General features: G+C 42.5%; 1 protein-coding gene across 1 annotated transcript in view; it reads right to left on the reverse strand.

Annotated features, from left to right (window-relative positions):
- LOC309549446 (saccharopine dehydrogenase-like oxidoreductase) overlaps positions 1-20842 on the reverse strand; it is a 172176-nt gene that overhangs the window by 62216 nt on the left and 89118 nt on the right. Inside the window, exons 4-6 of the mRNA XM_082249745.1 lie at positions 10074-10203; positions 8864-8913; positions 56-186 (exon numbers count right to left, since the gene is read on the reverse strand). Of these exons, the coding sequence (XP_082105871.1) occupies positions 56-186; positions 8864-8913; positions 10074-10203 (311 nt within the window). The remainder of the gene's footprint in view (positions 1-55; positions 187-8863; positions 8914-10073; positions 10204-20842) is intronic.

A 20842-nucleotide genomic window follows, 5' to 3' on the forward strand; every position in this document is an offset into this window, starting at 1 on the left:
AATTTTTTTATCAAAGTTCTTAAAATTTAAGTTCCACTTTAAATAAATTACTAACCTTCTTTTTAATTTTTTACCAACAACTGGAAGAGGTTTGAATGCCAATTGCTTTCTCAGCTTTCCCAACTTGCCTTGATTTGCAACTTCATGAATAGCAGATTGCCATGTCCCTTCATTAAGCATTGTGCCCTACAGAAAAAAACATTAACACAATACAATATCAGAAATCATCAAAAAGAATTGGAACCAACATTAAAAGAATATGAAATGGTACAGATTTTCAGTTGTATTTAAAGGAGATTTTATATATATATATATATATATATATATATATATATATATATATACACATACATACACTGTATATAGTCAGGTCCACTATATAGTGAAATGAAACAAACATGATGTTCTTTAACTGCAGACTTTCAGCTTTAATTTGAGGGTATTTACATCCAAATCAGGTGAAAGGTGTAGGAATTACAACAGTTTGTATACGTGCGTCCCACTTTTTAAGGGACCAAAAGTAATGGGACAATTGGCTGCTCAGCTGTTCCATGGCCAGGTGTGTGTTATTCCCTCATTATCCCATTTATAAGGAGCAGATAAAAGGTCCAGAGTTAATTTCAAGTGTGCTATTTGCATTTGGAATCTGTTGCTGTCACCTCTCAATATGAGATCCAAAGAGCTGTCACTATCAGTGAAGCAAGCCATCATTAGGCTGAAAAAAAACAAAACAAACCCATCAGAGAAATAGCAAAAACATTAGGTGTGGCCAAACCAACTGTTTGGAACATCCTTAAAAAGAAAGAACTCCCCGGTGAGCTCAGCAACACCAAAAGACTCGGGAAGACCACGGAAAACAACTGTGGTGGATGACCAAAGAATTCTTTCCCTGGTGAAGAAAACACCCTTCACAACAGTTGGCCAGAGCAAGAACACTCTCCAGGAGGTAGGTGTATGTGTGTCAAAGTCAACAATCAAGAAAATACTTCACCAGAGTGAATACAGAGGGTTCACCACAAGATGTAAACCATTGGTGAGCATCAAAAACAGGAAGGCCAGATTAGAGTTTGCCAAACAACATCTAAAAAAGCCTTCACAGTTCTGGAACAACATCCTAAGGACAGATGAGACCAAGATCAACTTGTACCAGAGTGATGGGAAGAGAAGAGTATGGAGAAGGAAAGGAACTGCTCAAGATCAAAAGCATACCACCTCATCAGGGAAGCATGGTGGTTGTAGTGTCATGGCGTGGGTATGTATGGCTGCCAATGGAACTGGTTCTCTTGTATATATTGATGATTTGACTGCTGACAAAAGCAGCAGGATAATTTCTGAAGTGTTTTGGGTAATATTATCTGCTCATATTCAGCCAAATGCTTCAGAACTCATTGAACGGCGCTTCACAGTGCAGATGGACAATGACCTGAAGCATACTGTGAAAGCAACCAAAGAGTTTTTTAAGTGAAAGAAGTGGAATGTTATGCAATGGCCAAGTCAATCACCTGACCTGAATCCGATTTAGCATGCATTTCACTTGCTGAAGACAAAACAGAAGGGAAAATGCCCCAAGAACAAGCAGGAACTGAAGACAGTTGCAGTAGAGGCCTGACAGAGCATCACCAGGGATGAAACCCAGCGTCTGGTGATGTCTATGCATTCCAGACTTCAGGCTGTAATTGAATGCAAAGGATTTGCAACCAAGTATTAAAAAGTGAAAGTTTGATTTATGATTGTTAATCTGTCCCATTACTTTTGGTCCCTTAAAAAGTGGGAGCCACATATACTATAAACTGTTGTAATTCCTACCCCGTTCATCTTATTTGGATGTAAATATCCTCAAATTAAAGCTGAAAGTCTGCAGTTAAAGCACATCTGGTTTATTTCATTTCATTTCAAATCCATTAAAGAGCCAAAAAGATTAGAATTGTGTCAATGTCCCAATATTTATGGACCTGACTGTACACACACACTGTATCTCACAAAAGTGAGCAAACAACTCACATTTTTGTAAATATATTATAGCTTTTCATGTGACAACACTGAAGAAATGACACTTTGCTACAATGTAAAGTTGTGAGTGTACAGCTTGTATAACAGTGTAAATTTGCTGTCCACTCAAAATAACTCAACATACAGCTATTAATATCTAAACCGCTGGCAACAAAAGTGAGTACACCCCTAAGTGAAAATGTCCAAATTGGGCCCAAAGTGTCAATATTTTGTGTGGCCACCATTATTTTCCAGCACTGCCTTAACCCTGTTGGGCATGGAGTTCATCAGAGCATCACAGATTGCCACTGGAGTCCTCTTTAACTCCTCCATGACGACATCACGGAGCTGGTGGATGTTAGAGACCTTGGGCTCCTCCACCTTTTGTTTGAGGATGCCCCACAGATGCTCAATAGGGTTTAGGTCTGAAGACATGCTGGTCAGTCCAGCACCTTTACCCTCAGCTTCATTAGCAAGGCAGTGGTCGTCTTGGAGGTGTATTTGTGGTCGTTATGTTGGAATACTGCCCCGCGGCCCAGTCTCCGAAGGGAGGGGGATCATGCTCTGCTTCAGTATGTCACAGTACATGTTGGCATTCATGGTTCCCTCAATGAACTGTAGCTCCCCAGTACCGGCAGCACTCATGCAGCCTCAGACTATTACACTCCCTTCACCACGCTTGACTGTAAGCAAGACACACTTGTCTTTGTACTCCCCACCTGGTTGCTGCCACACATGCTTGACACCATCTGAACCAAATACGTTTATCTTGGTCTCATCAGACCACAGGACATGGTTCCAGTAATCCATGTCCTTAGTCTGCTTGTATTCAGCAAACGGTTTGTGGGCTCACTTGTGCATCATCTTTAGAAGAGGCTTCCTTCTGGGACGACGGATGCAGACCAATTTGATGCAGTGTGCAGCCTATGGTCTGACCACTGACAGGATGACCCCCTACCCCTTCAACCTCTGCAGCATTGCTGGCAGAACTCATATGTCTATTACCCAAAGACAACCTCTGAATAGGACACTGAGAATGTGCACATAACTTCTTTGGTCGACCATGGCGAGGCCTGTTCTGAGTGGAACCTGTCCTGTTAAACTGCTGTATGGTCTTGGCCACCGTGCTGCAGCTCAGTTTTAGGGTCTTGGCAATCTTCTTAAAGCCTAGGCCATCTTTATGTAGCGCAAAAATTCTTTTTTTCAGATCCTCAGAGTTCTTTGCCATGAGGTGACATGTTGAACTTCCAGTGACCAGTATGCAAGAGTGAGCGATAACACCATATTTAACACACCTGCTCCCCATTCACATCTAAGACCTTGTAACACTAATGAGTCACATGACACGGGAAGGGAAAATGGCTAATTGGGCCCAATTTGGACATTTTGACTTTAGGGGTGTACTCAATTTTGTTGCCAGCGGTTTAGACATTAATGGCTGTGTGTTGTGTTATTTTGAGGGGATAGCAAATTTACACTGTTATACAAGCTGTACTGTACACTCACTACTTTACATGATTTTGGTGGCATTTGGTGACCACTGGGTTCTTTTTTGCGATATAAATGAAACAAAAAGGTTGAAAAAAATAAAAAAAATTAAAATTTCTTCACAAACTTAGGCTAAAATGTATTCTGCTACAGGTCTTTGGTTAAAAAAAAAAAAAAAAAAAATCCCAATAAGTGTGTACTGATTGGTTTGAGTTTGCATGGAAGTTATAGCATCTACCAATGATAGTATACAGAATTTTTATTTATTTTTTATACAAGTAATGGCGACGATCAGCGACTTATAGTGGACTGTGTGACGGGAAATCTGACACTGACATCACCAGTGACAAATACAGTGATCAATGCTAATATTGCAATACGCAGTATTATAGTGATACACAGTCACTGTACTAATGACACTGGCTGGGTAGGGGTTAACATCTAGAGGCAATCGAGGGGTAAACTATGTGCCTAATGTGTGTTGCTTTTACCAATCAATGTAGCTGACTTTTCTCCCTGCTTTGAAAGCAAAAAAAAAAAAAAAAAAAACACCCACATTGCTGCTCTGTACAGAGCCCTGTGTTATTAGTAAACACAGGGCTCAGTACTGCGATTCGCTAAGCTGATCAGCAGGTCCCGGCCATAAGTCAATGGCCAGCTCCTTCTGAGTGACTTGTGCTGTACCAAATCACAGCACAGATGAAGCAGAGAGTTTTTACAGTGATTGGATGTGTGGCCAAAAGGAGAGTTCAGAGTCCAGGATTACTCCTAGCATACGCAGATGGGTTGGATAGTGGTGCCATCGATCTTGACAAAAGTCAGAAAGTCAGTGGAAGGAGCATGTGAAGGAGGAAATATTAGGAGCTTGGTTTTGGATAAAATGGAGTTTGAGGAAAGGACGTGACACCCAGTCTGACATAGTTGTGCTCAAAAGTTTGCATACCCTTGGAGAATTGGTAATACACAATATGTACAATTTTTAAAGAAAACATGAGTGAGCAGGCAAAACACATTTTGGGATTCATATTTTACAGTAGGTCATAATAGAATGGCACAATCCGAAAACAAAACATGGTAACAAGTAAACAAATGAAATGACCCCTGTTATAAAAGTCTGCATACCCTTACCTATACTGCGTATTGCCCCCTTTAGCATCAATGACAGCGTGCAGTCTTTTGTAATAGTTATGAGGCCCTGAATTCTTACAGGTGGTATAGGTGCCCATTTCTCTTGGGAAAATGCCTCCAGGCCACGCAAAGTCTTTGGGTTCTTGCGTAAACCACACATTTGACATCTCCCCAGATTGGCTCGATGATATTAAGGTCAGGAGTGTCAAATTGGCCTTTTGCTTGCGGCCATTGCAATGCTGGAAAGTCCAAGAGCGGCCCATGCACAGCTTTCCTGCAGAAAAATGCAAGTTGTCTACCAGTATTTTCTGATAACATGCTGCATTCATCTTGGCATCAATTTTCACAAGATTTCCCATGCCTTTTGAGCTCACACACCTCCAACACATCAGTGAGTCACCATATTGCTTCACAGAGGGGATGGTATTCTTGTTGCTATAAGCCTTGTTGACCCCTCTCCAAACATAGCGCGCATGGTTGTGATTATAAAGCTCTTTTTTGGTCTTATCACTTCAGGATTACAGTGTGCCAGAAGCTGTGAGGCATGTTAACGTGTTTGAAAAAATAAAATAAAAACTATAAGAGGGTGCGCTGATGTGAAGGGAAAAGTAAAGCTGCAACCAAAGATCCAAATACCTAATTTGGAATTATTAAAAATGAAAAATGGTAGTCTTGTGCGCTATACAAGATTAGATATAAACAACTTATGCCTTATATCTATAATGAAAACCACAAATACAACAATCTGTGTAACAATGATGTGTCCCACAAGTGATAAAAACTGTGAAAATGATATAAACCCCAAACAGAGTGTAAAATTTATCACAATAACTTAGTGTCCAAACATAATGTCCAAAACAATGTTCATAGTGTGTTGAACATAAATCCTTCAATAGGGAAATAAAGTGATATAAATCCAAATGGTGAGTACGAGTCCAACTGTGAATATCCAAAAAGTAATGTATAGTGAATCCCACCACCTCCAGGAATGGCTACTTATCAAACAGGTTAGGATATGAAGCAGTGAACTCCCCTGTGCTGTGGAAGTGATCCCTCACTCCTTTTCACCTCGTGGAAGAGAAACGAACTTGGCCCCTTACCAGATGGATGTTATAAAGAAGCATATATCCGTCCCCTTAAAGGACCTTCCTTCCAACAGCCACAGTTGATATAGCCTTAGGTTTCTCAATGGTGATCTTCTATGACTCCTATACTCCCCTAAAACGTCCTCCTCAGATTCTCCCCATACCTGCTGGCTGGCTGCTGGTGGTGTGGCCAGGCACACTGGTGGGGTCCGTCTGGCTCCATCCTCCAGGCTGTCTGTCTGCCTGTGCTGCTGTCCTTCTTGTTGTGGCTGTCACCAGTGGCTGTGCCTGACTGTGGACGGTGGTGGAGGTATTATATATATAATATTTATATCCTGGCCTGGTGCGCTGTAACTCCGCTGTAGCTTGGCTACCACCACCAGCAGCAGCCAGCAGGTATGGGGAGAATCTGCGGAGGACGTTTTAGAGGAGTATAGGAGTCATAGAAGATCACCATTGTGAAACCTAAGGCTATATCCACTGTGGCTGTTGGAAGGAAGGTCCTTTAAGGGGACGGATACATGCTTCTTTATAACATCCATCTAGTAAGGGGCCAAGTTAATTTGTCTCTTCCACGAGGTGAAAAGGAGTGATGGATCACTTCCACAGCACAGGAAGTCAACACTCTTGGGGGAGTTCACTGCTTCATATCCTAATCTGTTTGGTAAGGAGCCATTCCTGGAGGTGGTGGGATTCACTATACATTACTTGGCAGATTTTTGTTGGAAATTCACAGATGGACTCGTACTCACCATTTGGATTTATATCACTTCATTTCCCTATTGAAGGATTTCTGTTCAACACACTATGAACATTGTTTTGGACATTATGTTTGGACACTAAGTTATTGTGATAAATTTTACACTGTTTGGGGTTTATATCATTTTCAAAGTTTGTATCACTTGTGGGACACATCATTGTTACACAGATTGTTTCATTTGTGGTTTTCATTATAGATAGAAGGCATAAGTTGTTTATATCTAATCTTTTATATCGCACCAGACTACCATTTTTTTATGTCAAGGTGTTGTTGGGCATATTGTAACTAGGCTTTTTTATGGCATTAGCACGGTACAGGCTTCTTTCTGGCAACTCGGCCATGCAGCTAATTTTTGTTCAAGTATCGTCAAATTGTGCTTCTTGAAAGAACCACACCGTTTTCTTCTGAGGTTACCTGTGGTTTTTTCCTTTGTGTCCTGAACAATTCTGTCAGTTGTGGCTGCAGTATCTCTTGGTCTACCTGAACGTGGCTTGTTATTAAGAGATCCCTGAATTTTCCACTTCTTAAGAAATTGAACAGTACTGACTGGCATATTCAAGGCTTTGGATATCTTTTTATATCATTTCCCTCTTTAGAACATTCCATTATCTTGTTACACGTCTTTTGACCGTTCTTTTCTGTTCCCCATGGCTCAGTATCTAGCCTGATCAGTGCATCCATTTGAGAGCCAAGAAACTCATTGACTATTTATATACACAGGCATTAATTGCAATTTAAAAAGCCACATATGTAAGAAATGAACCTTTACCAACATTTAACTAGTGTGTGCCACCTTGTGAGTCTGTACCAGGGCATGTAAACTTTTGATCAAGGCCATTTGAGTGATTTGTTATGATCTGAAAAGGAGCCAAACCACTATGTGATAGCTACTTAATTAGATCATTATCCCTAAATAAAAGACAGGTTTTTTTTTTTTTTGGTATGATCAGTCATATTTTCAATATAAATGCCAAAATGTCATGAATTCTGCCAGGGTATGCAAACTTTTGACCACAACTGTGTGTTCGTTAGTAAATGATGCGTGAGAAAACTGATGGAGTGAGCTAAAGGGGCAGAGCGATAGATTTGGGTGTTCAGCGTAGTAATGGTAATGAAATCATGAAAACAATTAAACTGCTCAGCTAACAAGGGAAGAGGTGTAGATCAAGCATACGAGAGGTGCACCAACAAAACCTTGGGTGACCCTGGCAGCAAAAGGAAGAGGAGAGGGCGAGAGGAGGAGGTAGCATTATAAGTGACACTGAAAGGGCAGTGGGAGATGTAGGATGAGAACCAATGAAGAGTACAGTCATGGAGACCAAAGGAGTGCGGAGGTAGACGGAAGAAGGAAGGAGGGAGGCGGGAGGAGGAGATGGTTAACCATATCAAAAGCATTAGAGAAGTCCAGAAGTAGGACTACTGAATAGTGGCCATTGGTTTTAGCCATTAGTAAATAGTTTGAGAGTTTTAGGAGAGCAGTTTCAGTCGAGTGTTGATGGCAAAATCCTGACTAAAGGGGACTGAAGGTTTTGCTCAGTGAAATGGTAGTTCAGTAGGTTGTAGACTAGGCGTTCAAGGAGTTGGCAGAAAAGAGGAGCAAGGAGATGGGACGTGAGTGGTTAAGATTGCTGGGATCCAATCAGGGCTTTTTTACCACTTGAAGACCAGGACTTTTCTGGAACTTTTTGTTTAAAAAGTTGAAATAATAGAATTTTTGTAAAATCTTACCGTAAAATTCTTTTCTCTGAGTCCTCTGACAGTCGTCGCCGCTCTTACCAATCGTAATGAATTAAGAGCGGCGACGACTGTCAGAGGACGTAAGAGAAAGTATTTTTTGTTACAAAATTAAGTATAGAGTTAGAGTAGGTCTTGCAATAAAATTATTGCCCTCGCTTCAACGTTTGCGGCAATATCGCACATGTGTGGTTTGAACACCGTTTACATATGCTTGTGCGACTTATGCATGCGTTCACTTCTGCATGAGCATGAAGGAATGGTGTGCTTTAAATTTATTTTTTTTATTCATTTTAATTTATTGTATTTTTTCATCACTTTAATTGTTATTACAAGGAATGTAAACATCCTTTGTCATAGGAATAAGGATAAAAGGTCGTCTTTATTGAGAGATCTGGGGGTCTAAAGGGACCCCAAATCTCTCATTTACCTTTAGGCTCCATGCACACTAGCATTTTTTAAGCTGGTATTTTACGTCAAAGTAATAATGTATTTTTACTATGGGCCCGTCGTCAAGTGGTTAAGGGGGGTGATTAGTGCGTGTTTTTTAAGTGGATTTCAACTGTTACCTCTATCATATGGGAATAATCAAAAAGAAATAAGCCTTTTAAAAGAATATAAGGGATTGTTACATATATGAATGTCAGGGCAATATTCATAGCAAAAGGCTAAAGCTCACTTCTGGTCCAGACTTCAGAGATAGGAAACTTTCTACTGCTGTCAGAGTACCTAGAAAGAGAAAATTATTCTTCAGTTCCATTTTAGAATTATCACCTTACATAACAAAACTTACATTAGATATACACAACATAAAGACCCAACTACCTGAACAAAATGTATTCTGCTTGTGAAACAGCTGCTGAGAGGGTGTAAATGCTTACTCTTTTAGGCGTGTAAATAAATGAAAAGGTTTTTATAAGTTGTTCTTAACACAATCCTACCAATGAATTATCCAGACAGTATACATTTTAGGAGAAATAAATACACATGGTGTGGATTTAAAGTGACTGAAAGAAGTATTATACCACCACTGCTAGCCTCCTGATGAGAATGCTAGTTACCTAGTCGTGTCTGAACTAAAAGTATGTCAGCCAAAACTTTTCTATTATTTTGGATAAAGTAGGGAAGAATTATAACTTCCTATGGGTTTTTACTGCCATCTTGGACATCGCTAGAAAGATTTAACCTTATGTCAAGTCAACGACGGTTTCACCAGAGAGGAATTGAGGGAAAACCTGAAGCAGGGACAAAGAAATAAAAATTAAGGAGGTGGTTCTAGAATTCCACTACCCTACTAAAGTATATATATTTTTTTTTCGTCTATGCTGCTGTTGGAGAGTTCCCCTTATTTCATGTCTGATAAAACATTGTCAGCAGGACAGAAAGTGAGGGGGAAGTCTCTCTAAAGCTGGCCATACACTAGTAGATTTCAAACGAAGGTTCATAAAATGGTTTGTATGTACATTTGTATGGATATTCTCAAAGAAGATTTAATGACATAGTACTTCGAATGTCAGCCAAAATACTAAGATTTTGTTTGCTTTTAACATTTAATTTTGGAATGAATGCAATTTCCCGAATGTAAAAAACATTTGCTGTTAGAAATTCAAGAAATTAGAAAAAAACTATTTTAGCATTCTGCTTATTTGAATATTCTGGTCACTGTTACCAAAAATGAACAATGATTGATCTATTTTGACTCATAGGGGCATTTACCAGCAATGTCTGGGATTTCAAACAATGATTAAGTATAATTTTTTGTAGCAAATTCATGATAGGATTTTTTTTTTTTTTTATACCATCATTGCTTTGGCTGAATCTCAACAAATCTATTTGTAACTTAAATAGTTTTAATCTTAACAGTTATCCTCTAGTACATAAAAATATACCTTGCATGCTGTTTCTGGTGAACAGAACACCTATGTCAGCAGGAATGGAGTCAAAGCCACTGCTGCCAACAACATACACCCCGTTATCAGCTGCTTGGCTGTCATACTTTTGGTACATTGATTCCAGGAACTGTGGAGAGCAAACGGAATAAATAACATGCACACTTATAGAAGGGCATATTAAAAGACATACAGCTGCAAGAAAAAGTATGTGAAACCTTTGGAATGATATGGATTTCTGCACAAATTGGTCATAAAATGTGATCTGATCATCATCATCTAAGTCACAACAATAGACAATCAAAGTCTGCTTAAACTAATAACACACAAAGAATGAAATGTTGCCATGTTTTTATTGAACACACCATGTAAACATTCACAGTGCAGGTGGAAAAAGTATGTGAACCCTTGGATTTAATAACTGGTTGAACCTCCTTTGGCAGCAATAACTTCAACCAAACGTTTCCTGTAGTTGCAGATCAGACGTGCACAATAGTCAGGAGTAATTCTTGACCATTCCTCTTTACAGAACTGTTTCAGTTCAGCAATATTCTTGGGATGCCTGGTGTGAATCGCTTTCTTGAGGTCATGCCACAGCATCTCAATCGGGTTGAGGTCAGGACTCTGACTGGGCCACTTCAGAAGGCGTATTTTCTTCTGTTTAAGCCATTCTGTTGTTGATTTACTTCTATGCTTTGGGCCATTGTCCTGTTGCAACACCCATCTTCTGTTGAGCTTCAGCTGGTGGACAGATGGCCTTAAGTTCTCCTGCAAAATGTCTTGATAAACTTGGGAATTCATTTTTCCTTCGATAATAGCAATCAGTCCTGGCCCTGACGCAGCAAAGCAGCCCCAAACCACCACCATACTTCACAGTTGGGATGAAGTTTTGATGTTGATGTGCTGTGCCTCTTTTTCGCCACACAGTGTTGTGTGTTTCTTCCAAACAACTCAACTTTGGTTTCATCTGTCCACAGAATATTTTGCCAGTACTGCTGTGGAGCATCCAGGTGCTCTTGTGCAAACTGTAAACATGCAGCAATGTTTTGTTTGGACAGCAGTGGCTTCCTCTGTGGTATCCTCCCATGAAATCCATTCTTGTTTAGTGTTTTATGTATTGTAGATTCGCTAACAGGGATGTTAGCATTTGCCAGTGACTTTTGTAAGTCTTTAGCTGACACTCTAGGATTCTTCTTCACCTCATTGAGCAGTCTACGCTGTGCTTTTGCAGTCATCTTTACAGGACGGCCACTCCTAGGGATAGTAGCAGCAGTGCTGAACTTTCTCCATTTATAGACAATTTTTCTTACCATTGACTGATGAACAGCAAGGCTTTTGGAGATACTTTTATAACCCTTTCCAGCTTTATGCAAGTCAACAATTCCTAATCGTAGGTCTTCTGAGAGCTCTTTTGTGCGAGGCATCATTCACATCACGCAATGCTTCTTATGAAAAGCAAACCCAGAACTGGTGTGTTTTTTATAGGGCAGGGCAACTGTAACCAACACCTCCAATCTCATAACATTGATTGGACTCCAGTTGGCTGACATCTCACTCCAATTAGCTCTTGGAGATGTCATTAGTCTAGGGGTTCACATACTTTTTCCACCTGCACTGTGAATGTTTACAATGTTCAATAAAAACATGGCAACATTTCATTCTTTGTGTGTTATTAGTTTAAGCAGACTGTGATTGTCTATTGTTGTGACTTAGATGATGATCAGATCACATTTTATGACCAATTTGTGCAGAAATCCATATCGTTCCAAAGGGTTCACATACTTTTTCTTGCAGCTGTACATAATAGATATTCAGCTGACTTATGTAAAAATGTATTGTGAGATCAAATATTATAACCTGAAGGAAACATTTAAATACTCCAAACTATGCTACATAGAATAAATATAAAAAAAAGCAAAATTGTGCGCTGTTCCTTTGAATATATGTGGCAATCAACTGTGAATAATCTATCAAAAAAACAGAGCAATAAAGTAACATAGTGTGCTGTTCCTTCAAATTGAACTCCCATAGATTCAACCTTACATTAATTATGACAAATTAGGTTGCATATAAAAGGTTAAATAAAGTGCAAGTATTAAATTACTGTACAAAAGTACAATATGAATCAACATAATATCATGGTGGACATAAAGTCCATAAAAAGTGACAAAAGTGCTAACTGCTCCACAACGTACAACCACTTTCAAAAAAGGTGCTCCGATGTGGCAAGAGGTGCTCCTAAATAAAAGCAGAAGGCCTCTTACCCAAATGAGTGGATCTTCGTTACAGAGATCATAGACTGCCTGCACTCCATATCCAAGGCGTAGGTTTCATAGAAAGCATGTCTCCACAGCATGAATCAGATGGAATCCATCCATCAGAGTGACATGTGTAAAGTAGGGAGAAGCCTCCCAGCGTTAGTCAAATAGATTAAAGAATAAAAATACACTTACATTGAGTAATAAAGGTGTAGAACTCCGCACTAAGGGATATATAATGGATAGGTGGATAGGCTGCAGCCTCCCAGGGATATAGTCCAGAGACTATATAAAAAGGTGAAGTAAAAATATGGGAATGGCACTGCCTAGTGGAAGAGCGTATAAGGATAATATATACCAGAATAAATATAGGAAGTATTCCCCTCTGTTGGCTCCTGTTCCTTTCCAGGGATCCTAGGATAGGAGTAGGGCTCCGGAACGGTTCCTATATGAAAGCCTGGGTCTCCAGGGGGTCCGCTCTCTTAGGGAACAGGAGCCAACAGAGGGAATACTTCCTATATTTATATACCCGCTCTATACCCCTGTGTGGGGTGGGCATTTCCAGTGAGTGGGCTACCTACTATAGGGGTCACCTAGCACCTCACCTACCACCCACCACGGGGTTGTATCCAGGTTTATAAGAAGATTTTTGTCACTTATATGGACTTAACACGTCACTACAGTCACATATTGGATTACTAGCTCTGTCACGAATATTTATTTTTTATGCGCATAATTTTAATATTTTGGATACACTATATATTATCAGCACAGTTTATTATTGGCACTCATTCATTAATTTGTATTTATTTGCACTGATCACATTACTTATTTTATTAATTATTTGCCACACATATTGCACTTTATTGGATTTATTTATATGTTCCTTATGCACTTGGTCACTTTATACATTGATTAATTTATTTATATGCACGCTTGTTAAAGTTTGCACTTTTCACCTTCAGTCACATTCTATTCATTGTGATCTTTGTGCATACTCATTTATTTATTTATTCTGGTATATATTATCCTTATACGCTCTTCCACTAGGCAGTGCCATTCCCATATTTTTACTTCACACTTACATTCAGGCAAAGAAAAACAAGCATAACGAAAACGAGCCAGCCGCAGTGTCACCTGTCCAGCCAGCCGCAATGACGTCACAGTCCCGACCTTACAGATCATTAGGGAATTATCAGATATCTATTGAGGGAGAGGTTCTTCTTGTTATAGCACACATCCTATTCCTTTATACCATAATCGCCCACCATAAAGGGTATGAGGTGGCATAACACGAGGTGTACATTTTTCCTAAGAATGAAGCGATGGGTTAAGTTTAAAAAGTTAACCATCCATCGGAAAAATAACCTACTATTAACCAAAACCTATTTCAAATTCACGGACAGGAATGGTTTATTACGATGGGGAGTGGTCATCACTCCAATTGGTTAAAGGATATTCAGAAAGGATAGTTCCAGCGGATTCGCAGGAATTGTTCCAGACAAAAGGACTTTGTCCATCAAGCAGGAATATTGAGAGAGAGAGAGATTCCTGGAAGGGATATTTAGAGGACACTCTGGAACAAGAATATTCATCAAGTGTCAGCCCAACACCAGAATTCTCTTACTGCTAACCAGAAAGAAACCCATCATCCAACAAGTTTGAGTTGGCCTCTCACTACCTTTTCAAACCAACAGAGTGGGTAATATCCTGAACAAAAATTGAAATATTCTTAAGAAAGATAATGTGCTGGGCTCAGTACTTCCTGAACATTAACAAGTTTTTTTTTTTTACAAAAAAAAGTACGCTCCCTTAAAGACATGATAGCCCCCAATCCCATAGTCCCTCCTACTAGAAATGTTTAAAAATCCAAAAAGGTTTCTTTCCCTGTAAAAAAGTGTAAAACATCCCAAACTTCCTCATTTTTTTTCTCTTCTACATCAAAAAAATATGACAAAGATTTTTTAACAGGTCAGACCAAGGGAGTAGTTTATTTTCTGAGGTGTACATGTGGAGATCAGTACGTGGGGAGGACCAGACGAGCATTAAAATGTCCGTATTTGTGAACATCTGAACAATATCAGGAAAGGTTTACCTTACTACAGTGTGTCCAAAGATTTTGATCATTGTCAGGATAGAAATCCAGCTTCTTAACAAGTAGTGGGCATTGAGAAATATTCTCCCCATTGAAGGGGTAGTATTCTCAAGAGGCAGATTTCTCGTCGTGAAAAACAATGGATATTTGACCTGAGATCCTATCATACCTGGGGTCTTAACGTGGAATGGTATCTGAATTCCTTCATTAACAATAGCTAATCTGGTGTATAGTACACATATCAAGTGTGTTGTGTGGATAAAAATGGTATTTTTGACTTAAAGTAAAATCAATTTCTCTGATGTTCATTGACGGACACAGCTCCTGATCTTCTTAACCACTGGGTTATACTGCCCCCTACAGTAGTAGGACTCTAGGCAGAAAAAAGTCTGGCTACACCTATGGGCAGTCCCTGGGGGCATACTCCCTCTCTTTGCTATAAATACTCAGTTTTGTTACAAGCAATGTCAGAAGAATTACAACTCCACAGAGGGGTGGGTGCTGTGTCCGTCAATGAACATCAGAGAAATGGATTTTACGGTAAGTCAAAAATCCCATTTTCTCTTTTGTTCATTGACGGACACAGCTCCTGATCTTCTTAACCATTGGGGCGTCCCAAAGCAGTGTTAAACATGAGAGGTGGGAACAGCAAAAAAGAAATTCCCAAGGCTAACCTATAGCCAACCAGGTAAACAGGAGCTCAACCAAAAGCAACTGGAGCTCACCTGAAAAAAAAAAATACACTCTCAAAGAGGATCAGGTCCTCTAAACAGCAGCCTGCAAAACATTGCAGCCAAAAGAAGCATTCATAGATGGCAACGCATCTACTGTATAGAACTTTGTGAAAGTGTGCACCGACAGCCAGGTGGCCGCCTTGCAAACCTGCGTCACTGACGCCTGATGACGGAAGGCCCAGGAGACACTGAGCGCCCAAGTAGAATGCGCCTTGACAGGGAAAGGAGGAACCTGACCCTTGATGGAATAGGCCTGAACCACCGTCTGTCTGATCTATTTGGAAATGGTTGCAGAGGAAGCGGACAACCCTTTCCGAGGCCCATCCGTTAGCACAAATAGGGAGTCTGATTTCCAAAAAGACACCGTAGCTGCCAGGTACACCCTAATCGGCCGGACCATATCAAGGCATGCAAAGCAAATTTCCTTTGGATGTTTTGGCCTGGGACACAGGGAAGGCAACACAATGTCTTCATTCAAATGAAAATCAGAGACAACCTTTGGAAGGAATGATGGACAGAGGCGAAGAATCACCTTATCTCTGTGAACCACTAAGGTGAACGGCAGGATAACGCCGCCAATTCAGACACCCTGCGCACAGAGGTGATCGCCATCAAAAAAGCCACCTTCTGGGACAGTGTAAGCAGGGCATTCTCCTGAAAATTCTCATAAGGAGGCTTTCGGAGGACTGAGCACCCAAAATTGAGGTCTCAAGGTGGTAATGGAGACTGCACTGGAGGAGCCAGGTGTTGAACTCTCCGAAGAAAAGAACGCACCAGGAAATGTGTGGCCAAGGGCTGTTGAAAGAAGATTGCCAAGGCCGACATCTGGCCCTTGATAGTACTCAAGGCCAGTTTCTGCTCAAACCCCCCCCCCCCCGTTGAAGGAAGGTCAAGATCTGAGCCACCGAAAAGAGCAGGGATGAACCCCAAGAGACTCCCCTTCGTCCAACGTCTGCCAATTGAGGTAATCCGCCTGCTAGTTTCCCACCCCGGGAATGTGCAAGGTTGAGAGGACTGGAAGGAAATGTTCTGCCCACCTTAGAATGTCGGCGATCTCCAGAGCCGCCAGGACACTTGTGCCTTCCTGGTGATAAACATAAGCCACAGCCATGGCATTGTATGACTGAATGCGCACTGGACATCCCTGAAGACGATCCAATGTTCCAGGCACAGTCTGATCGCTCTGAGTTCAAGGCATTGATCGGCAGTCTGGACTCCCTGAGCAGAATTTCTGCGGAGGATGCCTCCCCATCTGGCCATGTTGCCATTCGTGGTGACCACTGTCCAACACAAGGGGAGGACAGAGAAACTGCGGATTCTTGTTCCATTTGCCCAGAATCTCCCTTTGTAGGGACCTCGTATGGAACTGTGCAAATGGAACTGCCTCGAATGTAGACACCATCAGGCCCAGCACTCGCATGAAAGTCGGGAGGGATGACCATCTGCTGGACAGCAGGAGATGAATTGCAGTCTGCAGTTTATGGAGTTTGTCCAGAGGAAGGAGCACCCTGGCTAAGGCCGAGCCCAGAGTCAGCCCCAGATAGTACAGCTTTGTGGACAGAACCAGAGCAGACTTCTGAAAATTCAGAGTTCGTATGGTGATCTTCAGGTTTTCCACCAGAGCAGTAGGAGACTCCGTTCGCAGAAGGAGGTCGTCCAAGTAGCCCAGTACCGCAACCCTGTTGGCGTAACAATGCTAGCACAGGGGCTGACACGCCACAAACTGATTATGCTCCTCTCCCACGGCAATGCGGAGGAAGCGCTGGTGACTGGCACATATTGGAATGTGAAGTTAAGCGTCTTTGATGTCAACAGAAGCAAGAAAATCCCCCTGAAGCAGGGATGCCACCACCGTGCAAATAGACTCCATTCTGAACTTTTGAACCTGTACAAAGCAGTTCAGCGCCTTGAGGTACAGAATCGGACGCACCTTGCCTACCTTCCTGGGATCTGTAAACAGATTTGAGTAAAACGTTCAGATGTCAGAACCGGGACAATCACCTCTTGAAGCAACAGGTCTTGCACAGACCCAAAAAGACTCTGTAAGCCAGGGGTGTCCAAACTATGGCCCTCCAGCTGTTCAGGAACTACAATTCCCATGAGGCATTGTAAATCTCTGATATTCACAGACCTAACTAGGCATGATGGGAATTGTAGTTTCTGAACAGCTGGAAGGCCATTGCTGCGGTAAGGGGTTCCGGGGACAGGCGCAAGCTGGAAGGAAAGAGCGAAACTCTTATCTTGTAGCCGGACGTCATGGACCCACTTGTCTTGCACCCGGGAAGTCCACGGGCCGGAATCCAGCGAAGACGTCCCCCCACCCCCGATACAGGTGAGAGCGCACCTTCATGCTGAAGGAGCCTTCTCCATGGGTCTGGAGAAACCCACTCTCAACTTGCCAGACCAAGTTTGCTTGGATCCACCAGAGGAGGCCCTGAAAGGCTTTGATCTCTTGTGAGTCGCCCCTTATGGGACGAGAAAAAAAAAAAAAAAAAAAAAAGCAAACATACGTTTTTTTTTTTTTTTTCGTTTTTTTTGAGCCAAGGAGGATAGCCCACGTCTACGAGGGTCCTTGCCATTACTAGCCTGTAGAAAAAAGGTACTCTGCCCCCCCCGTGTGATCCTTAATGATGTCATCCAGGGTAGCTCCAAATCCAAATAGGCGATCTCCTTGAAAAGGAAGATTGGTCAAGGCCTTTTTAGAAGTCTGGTCCGCAGACCAGCATTTGAGCCAAAACATACGCAGAAGGACCACTGCTGAAACAGAGCCAAGCAACTAGGGGAGCCCCATCTAAAGAGGCATCCCAGATAAACTGCAGCCCCTGGACCAACTGGTCCGCGAGCTAGGCAAAAGCAGGGGGAAGCTGCTCTCCCTCCAGGTCATGGCGTAAAAGCTTAGCCCACTCGGTCAGAGTTTGCGGCACCAGTGCAATGGTAAATACCGGCCTCAGTGCCGAACCAGCCTCAGTGTACCTATTGCAGACCACAGCCTCCGCCTTCCTGTCAGCCGGGTCCATAAAGGCCGGGGACTCTTCAACCGGAATCATGGTTGCCTTGTTCAATCTGGAGAACGGTGTAACATCCCACTTAAGAAGGGACTCCTCATAAGGGTACTGCATAGCAAATCGCTTAGGGACCACAAGGGGACGTTTTGGTCGTTCCCACTTTTTAGCGACAATTCTGTCAAAATAGGAGCAAGGAAACACCTTTACCGCTCTGGATGACTTGTGAGTGCCAAAAGAGAACAGATGCCTCCGTCGCAGCTTCAGCTGCGTTCTAATTTTTAAGGTCTCACGCACAGAAACAATCATGGCATCCAGCAGCGCCTTTTTGTGAGCAGCTACAGGAGTGGAGGAATCATCTTCCCTATCTGGAAAACTCAGGGCACGTGGTCACAGACCCAGCAGAGTGACCCACTTCCGCGGCGGACCAAATCAGATTCAGGATCTGAGGAGATCGATGAGGCATGGGGAAGGCAGGGGGCGCTTTTTGCTAGCCCATCGCCCAAAAACCACCTCTACCCGGGTCACAAAGCACTCCAGGACCACTGTTGAATCAATGAATGGTTGGGACCCGGAGGGCCCCGAAGCCTCTGAAAGGTGATCAGGTGGGGAAATGGGCTTCAAGGACTCCATGAGTCAATAGGGGGACCCCACATAAAAAAAACAAACAAACCAAAACAAAAAATAACACTGCTAAAGGGACCCCCTTACCGCTCCGGCAGCACCACCCAGTCACTAGTAACAGAGCACCAATCGACCCCCAGCAGAGAGGGAGAGGACGCCACCAGACTCACCACCCAGCAGAAACCGGCACTAGAAGGCACCAGGATAATCTGCACTCCAAGTGCGGCGATCAGGATGTGAAAAGATTAAGGAGTCAGCACCAGAGGATGAGGAGGGGCTCCAACCGCCGAAATCGCCGCCCAGAGGGCTCCCCTGTCACGGCTGCCGCTATTTTCAATGGCAAACCACCGCCATACATAGAGCACACAGGCTACAAGAAAATGGCAGCTCCTTGCGGCACCCAGGGACCTAAAGGCTGTAGAAAACGGCACAGGCAGAAAGGGGGGCCCTGGCAGGAGCCCCCACCAGGTAGAGCCCCCCCCACAGCCGATTGCCCAGTCGCACACACACCCCCATCTCCAGCACAGCACTCTGCCCCCACCCTGGGAGGTGCACCAGGCCATCCCACAGCCCCAGTGTCAGTGAAGGAGGGGGGCGCAAGATGGCCCACAGGGACCACCAGACCGATGAGGGGGGTGCCTAATGGGAAGGAGGGGAACGACATCCAATGTAGGGGCCCACGTCCACCCCAAAGCTCTCCAAAGCCTACCGTTCAAAAGTTTGGGGTCACTTAGAAATGTCCCTATTTTTTAAAGAAAAGCACTGTTTTTTTTTCAATGAAAAGAACATTGAATTAATCAAAACAACAGTCTAGACCGGTGTTTCTCAACTCCGGTCCTCAGGGCACACTAACAGGCCAGATTTTAGGAATTACCTTGGGGAGATGCAGACTAGAATACTGCAATCACTGAGCAGCAAATGAGATCACCTGTGATGTATTTCAGTTTTCTTGCAAACCTGGCCTGTTAGTGTGCCCTGAGGACGGGAGTTGAGAAACACTGGTCTAGACATTGATAATGTGGTAAATGACTATTCTAGCTGGAAACGGCTTTTTAATGGAATATCTACATAGGTGTACAGAGGCCCATTTCCAGCAACCATCACTCATGTGTTCTAATGGTACATTGTGTTAGCTAATTGTGTTAAAAGGCTAATTGAGGATTACAAAACCCTTGTACAATTATGTTCGCACAGCTGAAAACTGTTGTGCTGATTAGAGAAGCTATGAAGATAAATAGAGAAAAAAATGCGCTTCCCAAAAAATAGCACAAATAGCAGCTAGCATCAATCACAGAAAATGATATAAAGATAAATACAAGTAAAATGCAGCGCTTAAATCAGTCCATAATGTGTTGAGTCCACACTCAGAAGATATTATGAGTCCCAGTTCACAGACACCTTGACATGTGAGGATACAAACATCACTGGTAGACAGGAATAGTGAGCACCTCCACCACACAGATAAACCAAATGGCCTCTTACCAGATCCTGGTGACCACTGTTCTCACAGTGATCATAAGTGCCTTAAAACTTATAACTGGGATCGGTCATACGACACTCCAAACAGAGACCCGGATCCTCCAAGGTGGATAGATGCAGAAAAAACGATCCTGAAGATCCAGCTGTATGAGTTAGATTTACCAAAGCATACCATCCATATCATGACAAGGAGTTGAAAGCTCACACAACCATGGACCGAGAGGCAATTCCTCTAGAGATGGAATTCCATGCCATACCCTGTGGACAGCGCTTGATTGGAGCCAGTTTCCTCCTACAACAGGACAATGACCCAAAGCACACCTCCAAACTATGCAAGAACTATTTAGGGAAGAAGCAGCCAGCAGGTATTCTGTCTGTCTGTAATGGAGTGGCCAGTGCAGTCAACAGATCTCAACCCTATTGAGGTGCTATTGGAGCAGTTTGACTCTATCGTACGTAAGAAGTGCCCATCAAGCCAATCCAACTTGTGGGAGGTGCTTCAGGAAGCATGGGGTGAAATTTCTTCAGATTACCTCAACAAATTGACAGCTAGAATGCCAAAGGTCTGCAAGGCTGT

This window comes from Pelophylax lessonae, assembly GCF_965119305.1.
Source record: "Pelophylax lessonae genome assembly, chromosome: 3".
Lineage (NCBI taxonomy): Eukaryota > Metazoa > Chordata > Amphibia > Anura > Ranidae > Pelophylax > Pelophylax lessonae.